The 12,025-nt window shown below is 37.4% G+C and overlaps 1 protein-coding gene across 10 annotated transcripts in view; it reads left to right on the plus strand.

Moving 5' to 3' along the window:
* The window catches only part of RBMS3 (RNA binding motif single stranded interacting protein 3), a 713,376-nt gene that overhangs the window by 317,306 nt on the left and 384,045 nt on the right, over positions 1 to 12,025 (plus strand). For all 10 annotated transcript variants that reach the window (XM_036869064.1, XM_036869070.1, XM_036869066.1 and 7 more), the window contains exon 4: positions 5,203 to 5,294. In XM_036869064.1, the coding sequence (XP_036724959.1) occupies positions 5,203 to 5,294 (92 nt within the window). The remainder of the gene's footprint in view (positions 1 to 5,202; positions 5,295 to 12,025) is intronic.

The following is a 12,025-nucleotide window of genomic DNA, read 5'->3' on the forward strand; positions in this document are numbered from 1 at the left end:
AGAAATATGAAATGTCGTGTGAGATTACACTCTGAGAGCGAGTCTCACTCGGCTCATGCCACCACACATCTGAACCAGGAATTCTGGTTTGTATCATTTCCCCCACATAAAGAACCATCCAAAGTTGGTAAATATGTAAGCAGTTTACATAGAGAATTTAAGGATCCAGTTGCAACACAGAAGTATAAAATTAACTGTTAAAGATGATAAAGATGATACCAAAGGGGAAATGTGGGGGAGGGATAAATTAGGCATTTGGGATTAACCTACACACACTAATATATATAAAGTAGATAACCAAGAAGGACCTACTGTATAGCACAGGGAACTCTATGCAATATTCTGTGATAATCTATATGGGAAAAGAATCTGAAAGAAAATGGGTATACGTATATGTATAACTGAATCACTTTGCTATACACCTGAAACTAACACAACATTGTAAATCAACTATACTCCAATGTAAAATAAAAATTAAATTTTAAAAAAGATGATAAAGAGACTTTTAACAAAATTCAAACGAATTGTCACACAGGGGTCCAGCTGAATGGCAAAGGTCACAGAGAAGCTGCCTACAGATAACACTGAAGAAAACAAAAACAAAACGCTCTGGCAGTACCATTGTTTGTAGAACTCTGTCATAATTTCTTAATATATATATTTTTTCTTCTTTTTATAAAGTCACCAGGCTTGTAGTGCAATAAAAATAACAAAACTTTAAATTAACACACCAAGTTTAAAGCATTTCAGGAAAGTATTGATTAGCTCTGCCAATGGAGTGAGTGCATTTGGCGAATGACCTAATTAGCATGGAGATGGTTCTTTCTTGCTGCTCTCTGCTTCCCGCTAATTGCAGAACTGCTGGCCTTATCCCCCTGACAAGGAAGGAAAACAAGGACAGGGGTGTATGGAGAAAACAGTGACATTCAGTTTTCATTCATTTGAACCTGCTGCCAAGCTTAATTATGTAATTGAGGCAGACCAATGGCCTTTCAGTCACTCGGGCTGGTGTTTCCAATGGGTCCCATTTTATGGAGGATTTTAGCAGTTACCATAAAGCATTATTAGCTGGAGCTGAACTAATCTCCCTACCTTGCCCTTCACCAGATGTAGGTACAGAGGTTTCTGCTCCCAGGCTTGATGATTTGTAGTTAAGGAAAGCAAATTGAAACCAAATTGGAGTTGCTTTATTCCTTTGTAAAGGCATCATTATTCTCTAGGGGCAGCTTCATATTTAATTTTGTCTCTTTCTGATTGCGATGTAGTCTATGCTGTCACATAAAACTCAAGAATGCAATGTTTATTTCCAGAATTGTGGTGTTTTTTTGGGGGGGGGTGCTTGAGACATTTTACCTCTGCTCATTCATTTTAATTGGTGAAAGTAAGTTTGTATGAAAAACACAGAAGTCAGTGAAACGTTGATTCTTTATTTATAACTTTGCTTCCCAGGAGCCTTCAGGAGAGGAGATATTTTGTACTTAGGGGCCGCTCTCCTTGCTGGCATGATGGCTCTTTGGAAAGACACTCTTCTCGAAGTTCACCCATAACTTCCCCAATTCAGTCAAGGCTCAGGGTGTCTCCTGCCCTCACAAGGATTTCTTCTGTTTGGATTGGAGTTCTGCCCTGGAGAACAGCATCTTGATTTTGTAATATCCTGTGTGATGTGCGTAGTGGAAAAAATGGAGGAAGCCACACTGTGATAGAGGCCGAGAGTCATGAAATCCTTGGTGGCGTCACTGGGTGGCAACGTGGCTAAGCCAGAACCGTGGCTGCTTGGCATTTATATTGTTCTTTAGAGTCAAAATGTATTAACAGACATTTTTATTAGTTAATCTCCACTGTAGTCCCATGAAGTAACTTAGCATCTTTTAAACAGGGTTTCAATTAATTTCGACAAATGTCTATTTAAGCTCAGGCTATGTCCCAGAAACAAAGATATACAAAGAAATAACGCCTGGTAACCGAGACTGCTCTTTTTTTCTTCCTTCCAGTTACAATGGGCAAAGGGCAAAGTCCCTCTTTTAGCAAAGGACAGCACTTCATTCATGTTCTAGAACCCCTCACACTTCCACCTTCTCAGGAACATTGCCCTATAAATTATCCCCTTATCTGCCTGAAGCTTTAATCTCTTGACTTCTGCTTGATCTTTCTTATCAACATTCAAAAGTGCCAAGAACAGTATCTATCTCATAGTAGGGGCAACAAATAAATATTTGTTGAATAACTTGAATGAATATTCAGCAGTACTGTACCCTGGCTTCACACTGAAACCAGCCGGGGAATAGACACACACGTGTGTGTGCAGACACCTTGGCCACATTCCCAAAGACACTGATTTCATTTTCCTGGGGGTGAGGAATGAGCATTGGTCATTTTTTTAGCTCCCAAAGTGCATCTAGCATGCAGCTAAGGTTGAAAACCATAGCATCTCCTATGTCACAAGCAACAAACACAAATAGCTCCTTTGACCTCATATCCCCCTCGAGCTAAAGCTGGCTATTAATTCTCCTTCCCAGCAGCATAATGGCAAAGAAGACTGTAAATACTCTCTTTACCTCCCTGTCTTAGTCTCGCTCTTCAACTACTCAAGCAGACTTCAGTCGCCTCCACTGGCCTGTAGCCAAGCATGAAAAGAAGTCCATGATATACACTACTGTATATAAAATAAATAACAAAGGCCTATCTATAGCACAGGGAACTATACATTACAGTGTCTTGTAATGGCTTATAATGGAAAAGAATCTGAAGCTGTACACCTGAAACTAACACAATATTATAAATCAATTCTAGTTAAATAAAGAAGTCCATGCTCCTAAAGCATTGGGTCTCTCAAGCTCCGATCTTGCTCTCACTCTCAGTGGCATTTGACACCATCAGTCTCTCTCTCCTGCTTGGGAAACTTTCTTACCTTGGCTATGAGACTTCTTATTCCCTTTGTATTTCCTTCTTTCCCTCTGATTCTCCTTCAGCCTCCTTTGCAATCTCATTTTCCTATCTGACACTTCAGTGGTGAAGTTCAGGCTCCAAACCTGGGCTCTTTGTTTCTACTTACACCAGGCACTTTTGTCTTTTTCTGTTTCTGTAAATCATATCTTCATGCTGTTGATCTCCTAGTTTATATTTCCAATCTTATTCCCTTTTCTGAGCACCAGCCTAATATATCCAGCTGCTATTTGACATTTTTACTTAGATGTCTCACAGGCATTTCTGGTTCACCATGCCTCAAACCAATATTTTAATTTTCCCTCTCCCCTGTTGGCTCCTCCTCCCAGCTCCCCATTTCTGTAAATCACATCTCCACCCACCCATTGGCTTATGCTGAAAAAGCAGTAGTAACCCTTGTCACCTGTATCTCCCCTACTCCCAACCAGTCCATCCATCACTGGGTCCTGTTAATTCTGCCTCCAGAATGTAACTCAGACCATCCATTGCATCCTGTCCGTTTCATGGCCAGCTGTCATTTGTCCAGATTGCTGTAGTAGCCCCTAAGTTATCTCCCTGATTCCACTCTTGCTCCCTGCCTCCCCCAAAACCAATACCATCTTTAAGACAAGCCAGCTAGAGTGATATTTTAAGAAATGCAGGTCATCCCATGCCACTGCTTCCTTAAAACTTTCAATAGTGAACAATCAGTCATCAGATTCTGTGGTATATGATCTCATTTACTTTCAGGGAAGGCATACCAGTTTGTAATTATAGATTCATTTGTATGGTTATTTGTTTTATGTCCATCTCCCAACTCAACTATAAGCTGCATAAGGGTGGGAACTGGGTTTGTTTGTTAACAAACAAACCCATCTTAGTGGGTGGTAATACTCATACTAGTCACATAGTTTGAATTTTGTCGAAGAAAGGAATTAGCAATACTGACAGAGCAGGCTTCCTTTTGGATTCGAAATACAAACTTCCCAGCTTCTCTGCCTAGCTTTTCAAGAGCATTTGATGTTACACTGATGTGTAACAAGTTCATTTTAGGTTAACATGCTGGGAGGGAGAAAAAGAAGAAGAGATTCAAGGGGAGAAAATTAAAAAGTTAATTACAAGAAACAACTTGGTAATTGAATTCCCTTTCACTCTGGTTATTTTAGTAGGGGGGGGCGTGGTCACAGTGCATGGTTAGTAGGGTTGCCTTAGCAGTTCCCCTCAAAACTTCTAAATGAGAAAAATATTGGAATACAGAGCAAATCCCTGCCTGACAGCTGAGGAGAGGAGCAGAATACGTATGGTGGGCATTGAGTGCCAAACACTCATTCTTGAGCATGTTTATTTTGAAATATTCTTGGCAGCTGAAATTACTGTTAGGCTAAGCCCTGAACTAATATCAGCTATTTTATGGGTATGCAAAATCCCCTTTTCATTTATTCTGTTTTACTGGCTGTTTCTTTGACCTCACTCTGTACACACATACACACACACACACACACACAGGCACACAGGCACACAATCAGAGAACAGTATAGGCAACTCTTGTACCCTTTTCAGATTATACTTAAGTAACAAATAAGTGACATGGGTCTTTGTTTCTTATTTTTAAAAGATGCTTGAATATTTATCTATTTACTCACTCTTTATCACAGGTTCCTTAACAGTCAAATCATTTATTTAGGATGTTATGTTTGAGAGAGATGAGGTCTGTAATGAATTGACACAGGCTTGGAAATCAACTGCAACTAGTTTCAAACCTCCCTGGACTCATTCACAACCTTCATTCATTCATGTAGTCAACATGCATTTATTGAATGCCTACTGAATACCAGAAACTGTTGAGGTTGCTTGTACTAACTTCATGCTGATTCTATCATGGCTTTTATTACTATCAGTTTTTTTTGAGGTTTAGAAAATTAACTTTTGAGATAAACTTTTCTGTATTTTTCAGCATTTTGTGTTCCTCGTTCTTGCAGCAAATCCACTGAAGAAAGAAGAACATGGTTAAATAATATATTACCTTACTCACCAAATTAGTCTAAATCAGCTTGCTGATTACATAGCCAATCTCAAAAGCAACCTCTAGAAAATAAGTGAGTTACTATTTTATGTTGAATGATATTGTGGTATCTTTCCTGACATGTTAAGGGCCATAGATTGAGGTCTACGGTTCAAGCAGGGTCATGAGTGCACGTCTGACCACAAACACACATTCTATTGGTGTGACAGAGATGCAGCTATTTGTGAGTACTAACCAGGGCCTTTGTGTTTTCACAGGGTATGGTTTTGTAGATTTTGACAGTCCGGCAGCTGCACAGAAAGCGGTAGCATCTCTCAAGGCAAATGGCGTGCAGGCACAAATGGCCAAGGTAAGAATGGTGTTTCGATTCTGATTTTATTTTTCTTTTGTGATCATATATTTTTCCACTGCCATGAGCTGAATCGAATTGGAGTTTGCAACAATTTGGATTATGTTTACTTGTTAGGGAAAATAAGAAACCCCATGATAGACTTGGCTTGGAAGATCTGGCTAGTTTATTTCATTAATTCTTTGTGTATATTTATTAATGTTCTCCTTTATTATGGTAACCTCATTAGTGATTTAAAGGCACTTGTGAAGTGCTCTGTTTTACCCCAGACCAGAGCGGTGTGTGTATGCGCATGTCTGTATCTGGGGCTTTCACCAGTAAACGGTTTTGGAGGAGTACAGTTCTCAGTAAGATGTCTTTGATAAATTACGTGTTGAAAACTCGCTCACTCTCATGCTGCGGAGAGCCAATCACTGAATGATGGGGTGGTCTAATCTGTGCAGGGAAATAAGTTTAACACAAATGTATGTTGTCTGTATTGCTAGAATTTCACTTTGGCCTTTATAAATAGAGTTTTCTTAGATAATAATTTCCTAAATATTAATAATTTTCAATATGCTGTGATTGTTTTGTAAAACAAGTAGTCTGGAACTTTCTACCTGAAATTATAATGCATTTTTATATTCAAGAAAACAAAATCATTTATAATAGTTTTGTATCCTGATTGCAGTGATAATTACAAGAATCTACACATATGATAAAGTGACATGCACACATATTGTGCACACAATGTCAACTTCCTGGTTTTGATATTGTACTAAAATTATGTAAGATATAACCTTTGAGGAAACTGGGTGGAGGGTACAGGGGATCTCTCTATACTATCCTCCTGTAAATCTATGATTATTTCCAAATAAAAAGTTTAAAAAATTAGCTATAACATAGGGATGCTTGGTACATATTTGTTTTAAAATAATGGTCATTTTGGACCATTAATTATTCACATGCAACTTAAGTTTCTAATTACTATCAGTGAATGTGTTGATCTTTGGATTCTCAAAAGTTGGGTAGAAAAGCCAATAGATCTTGAAATCCTCATCTAATGCTTTTATGCCATATTTATATATACACTTACTCTTAACTGTTCCCACAGAGAGCTGAGTTATATTGACTAAGTTGTCAAATTTTTGGTCATTTGGATTTTGTTATCATTGCTGAAATTCTCTGATGACATTTTCCAGTTTCAGCATCCAATAACTAGAGGTGGTATATTTGGTTTTCTTCATCTTCAGTTGTCTTCTAGCAAGCTGATACCTCCCCTATCTGTTAACCTTTTGTTGTGGGTCACTTCCCATAGAGATTACTTTGGTGGACTCATTGCCCTTCATGACACCTTAATTGTTTTTCAAGGTGGGATAAATTAGAATTTGAAATCTTTCAGCTGTGTATTTCTCATCATGATTGTGCCTGGAAGTTTTGAATTTGGTCATGAACTAAGATTGATGAAGTTAATCTTTGTAATTAATAAGGGAATTACATACATGTCTTGGTTTAAAGGTTACTTGACAAGAGTCAAGTTACTTGGCCACTTAAGTAGTGGCTTCTTACGCCCAGCAAACAAGTGATGAAATACAGTGGTTAGGTGTATGCAAAATATAAATTGAATTTCAACTGGAAGGCAGAACCTATTGACAAGAAAATGATGAAAAACATGCTCAAGAAAAACCCTTGTTATTGACATATCTTTGATCTAGTCTATGGATACACTGCCAAATTTGGAAAACACTAGATTGTGGCAGTTTAGAAATAATGATTACAGTCTGTACAATCTCCACTGTTTCAAATGTCCTCAGAACACACACACAGTGTTATTTGTTGGATAAAAACCACTTTTATCTTGCGCAAGAGGAAAAGAAAGTTGTCTTTGATTTTATAACTACTTAGTATCCATTGTGAATATTTTCCCTCTGTTTCTGAGCATTTTGGTACACAAGGAATCTCTTTCTCTCTCTCTCTTTCTCTTTATTTTTCACATACACACACACACACACCAACCACTGACATCTCATTTAGACAGGAAACTATCAAAGGGAAAATATTTTAAAGAGCTTCTAAAAAATCATTAATTATAGTCAGCATCTTGACCCTTGCCCATGCCCACTATACACAGTAAGGAGATTCCAACTGGGATGCTTAAAGGCACTTATTTTATTTCTGGAGTTGCTTACAGATCTCTGCCTTATCAATTATGCTGTCTGTGGAGGAGATTCTTATTCCCTTTTTCCTCACTGATTTTGAATCTAAAGCCCAGAGCTGTAGATCCATATCTGCCTACTGGAAAACTTTCAGCAGTAAATGACTCTGTAATTGAACTACTCAGAAGCAAATAAATAGCCTCCCTTTGACAATGAAATGGAACAAGCTTGACCACCTGTATTAGTAGATTTCTCACTGCGCCATTGGATTTCATGGCCTTTTTCCCTTTGTCCTGGTGATAATTGTTTATTATCATATAAACCTGCAGACTGCAAGGTGTGGGAAACTTGCACTATATTTTTTGCCATTTAAGTATCTACTGAATTGCCGCCTGCATCCTTGTTCTTATCAATATCCTACTATGCAGTCTGTGGGGCCAGATTTTGATGACTCCAGGATTTTCGAGCAAAAATGCCACAAATAACCTAGGTTCCCAGTAGCAACCTGGGGTAAACATGAAACGCTCCAAGTGAATCACTTTATTTAGCTAACTTACTCCAATGTGTGCATATGAAAAATTCAACTGATTTGTCAACCAGGAGGAACTAAACAATAAATCATCCAGTAAGTGGTAATTGATTAATAATGTATAACCATTAACACAGACTAACATTTTCTGTGTACTTGCTGTTCTGCCAGAAAGGGTTTTTAGGGATCAAAGGATGTTTCTTTTAGGAGAGCAGATTTAAAATATTTTATTAATACATAGTGATTAAGAGCATAGGTTTGGAGGGAGATAAACTTGACCTTGAATCCTGGCTCTCATACCACCTGGCTGTGAGACCTTGTCTAAGTTATTTAAATACCTCTGAAATTCTCCAATAATAATACTTAGTTTATAGGACTGCTGTGAAAATTAACTAAAAATAAACACAAAGAATTTAGTATAGTGTTTAGATTACAATTCAATACATGTTAATTATTCAATAAATATTGTTATGCATTAAATTCAAATTTGTTACTGAACTTTCTGTAAATCCTGATGTATGCTTTAAGTGTTACTTTATTTAAAAAGTTTTCTGAGAAATACAATCAATAGGATCAATCAACAAACATTTTTATTGCTTGCTAAGTGCCAGGCACTGTGCTAGGTGTTGGAGAATCAACATTGAATAAAACTTCTTTCTTATTCTGGATTTTCAGCATATGATTTATCTCCTGGGATTGCTACGGCTCTGGATTAAAAATATTGGTTGTTGCTACTCTTGCCAATTTTAGGGAATTTAAAAGATAGTCATTTGCCAAGGAATATGTCTCAAGCATAAAGGGAAAAGAGCTGAGAAAAACCAACTAACGATAGCTTACCTTGTAGGTGTTTATGTTACTCATTAATAAGAAAACTGTAGATAAGCAATGAAAGGCAAATGTTTTGGGTGCCATCAAGGGTCAAGGCTGCTCTGTGATTCTTTATATGTGGCTTTCATCCATACAATTTACATGTTCTTTTCTAAAGTGCCACTTATTATATCCACACTTAAGCCAGGAAGAAGAAAAGGGCAAAAGGCTGAAGGATCATAAGGCTGATTCTGAAGTTTTAAAAGCTTTTCCAGAATCCTAGCTCAGGAACTTATGTTTACATCTCAATGGCCAAAACTGAGTCATATGGTTTCCCCCTTAGCTGCAAGAGATTCTAGGATGATGAGCATTTTAGCTTCTTGGCCTATAGTAGAGAAAATTAAGAGTCGTTTATCTCCCTTGCTCTCCAACATACACAAACACGTTCTTCCCATTTATACATTTTGGGTGGCATGCATTCATTCTTTCCTGAAGGGAGCCCACCTCAAAGCCTCACCCTGTAATCACATCTGGGGATGACACCATCTCCAACAGACCCAGACTCAGCTGCTCCTCTTGGCTTAGCAACTCATAGCTTTAAAAAACAAGTTATCTGTCTGTACTCCCACGATATAGAACGACAGAGAAACAACAGGAAGCATGAATCCAAGGGAAAACTACCACTTGGGAATAGAGAGAATGGAAAACAAACAGAAATCACTGTTACTAATACATATCAAATTCTGCTGGGCAGGAGTAGAATTCTTGGTTTGTCAGTGTAGGATGTTCCTTGGTTAACCAGTTGCATCACCCATGTCTGCCATCCAGATGGGTCTTCCTTGCCCACTATTCCCCAGGGTCTCATGGTGGCCTCCCTGGAGGGCCGCATAGTTTTAGAAACTGAATTTTTCTGGATGTAAATTTGGAGGCTCTGGAATGGCTCTACAGTCACAAATTATCACCAGCCAAGCCTTGAGTAACCTCAAGCTTAGCAGGCCTCTTTCTTATTTGCTTTCTGTCAATTCCAAGCATGAAAAAACAGAATACATCTCTTTCCCCCACAGGGAAGGAGTCACCCCCTCCTCAGGGCCATTAGATAAGGCTTTATCAGGTCTACAACAAAGACCACCATTCCAGTCACTAAAGGCGGTTCACCCCACTGTGGGATATGTAGAAGAAATCAAAGTCAAGTGATCACCAAAGAGACCAAGTATCCAAGAGGATTTCAGACCATCGGGAATAATATAAAGATATTGTGTCAACCATTAGGATAATAAAATAATACCATGTCAACCATTGTAGAGAACCAGATTGGTACCAGAGGAAAGGAATTCTTTTTTATAAATCAATGACCTTAATAATAGTTCTTTTGGGGAAAAAAATCATTTATTTTGAGATCATTAAAAAATCAATGAATATAGGAAAATAAATTCTGTAAATTCAAATATGTGTATGCATACAATTAATTTTTAAAAATGCATCACCTCTGTGGAGTCCTAACAGTTATATTCCAGTAGGAGAATTTTAGCTAATGAAGGAAGGACCTATTCCATAGAATACTCTAGACTTTTTTTCTGAAGTTCAACCACTAGCCTCATGATGTTGTCTATCAAAGCTATTCTTCTGAATGTAGAGGCACATACCAGACTTCCTCAGCCATACTCTTTCGGCCTATGACAATATTAATATTGCTTTTACTCTGTTTTTATTGCTTGGCTTTTATCATTTCCAGGTATATGAGGGTAAGCAGGCTATTTGGTGTCCAGGGGTCACTACATGGGTGGGGCCTGCTGGTAAACCAGCCAAACAAGGAAGTTTCTCAAAGGCTTTCATGTAGGAAGGAGAGAGGCATTGTTCAGGGGAAATTTCAGTAACCATGGAAGATGTTGCTTCCTGTGACTGGGTGGAAAAGTCAATCAATACATTTTATTTATTCCTAAGTATTGCATTCTTTTCGATGCTAATGTGAATGGGATTGTTTTCCTTATTTCTTTTTCAGCTATTTTGTTGTTAGTGTATAGAAAAACAACTGATTTCTGTATGTTGATTTTGTATCCTGCAACTTTACTGAAGTCATTTATTAGTTCAAACAGTTTTTTAGTGGAGTCTTAGGGATTTCTGTATATAACATCATATCATCTGTAAACAAAGACAGTTTTACTCGTTCCTTTCCAATTTGGATGCCTTTTCTTTTTCTTGCCTAATTGCTCTGTCTAGGACTTCCAGCACTGTGTTCAAGAAGAGTGGCGAGTGTGCCCACCTGTGTCTTTTTCCTGATCTTAAAGGAAAAACTTTGAACCTTTATCATTGAGTATGATGTTAGCAGTGGGCTTGTCATATATGACCTTTATTATGTTGAAGTATGTTCCTCCTATACCTAATTTGTTTAGAGTTTGCCATGAAAGGATGTGTATTTTATTATTGCTATAAACTTCTCTTAGAACTGCTTTTTTGCATACATTGAGTTTTGGCATGCTGTGTTTCTCTTCCTGTTTTTTTCAAGATATATTTTTTCATTCTACTTTTGATTTCTTCTTTGACCCATTGATTTTTCAGGAGTATGTTGTTTAATTTCCACATATTTGTGAATTTTTCAGTTTTCCTTCCATTACTGACTTCTAGTTTCATAACACTGTAGTTGAAAAATATACTTGATATGATTTCAGTTTTCTTAAATTTACTTAGATTTATTTATTTATCTGACCTATCCTAGAGAATGTTTCTTGTGTGCTCGAGAAGAATGTGTATTCTGCTATTGTCAGATGGAATGTATTTGTTCTATATTTGTCTGTTAGGTCCATTTGGACTAAGGTATACTTTAAGTCAGTGTTTCCTTATTGATTTTCTGTCTGGATGATCTATTTGTTGTTGAAAGTGGGATAATATAGTCCCCTACTATTATGGTATTGTACCTATTTCTCCCTTCAGAAATTAGCATTTGCTTAATATAATGTTGGTGCTTTGATGTCAATGCATATATATTCATGATTGTTACATATTCTTGATGAATTGACCCCTATTTATCATTATACAATGACCTTCTTTGTCTCCTGTTACTATTTTTGACTTAAAGTTTACTTTGTCTGGCATAAGTATAGGTATTCCTGTTCTCTTGATTTCACTTGCATCAAATATATTTTTCCATCCCTGCACTTTGAGAATATGTGTGTCCTTAAAATTGAAATGAATCTCTTGTAGGCAGCAGTTAGCTAGGTCTTTTAATCCATCCAGCCACTCTATGCCCTTTGATTAGAGAATTT

The sequence above is a fragment of the Balaenoptera musculus genome, chromosome 11 (genome assembly GCF_009873245.2).
Source record: "Balaenoptera musculus isolate JJ_BM4_2016_0621 chromosome 11, mBalMus1.pri.v3, whole genome shotgun sequence".
Classification (NCBI taxonomy): Eukaryota; Metazoa; Chordata; class Mammalia; order Artiodactyla; family Balaenopteridae; genus Balaenoptera; species Balaenoptera musculus.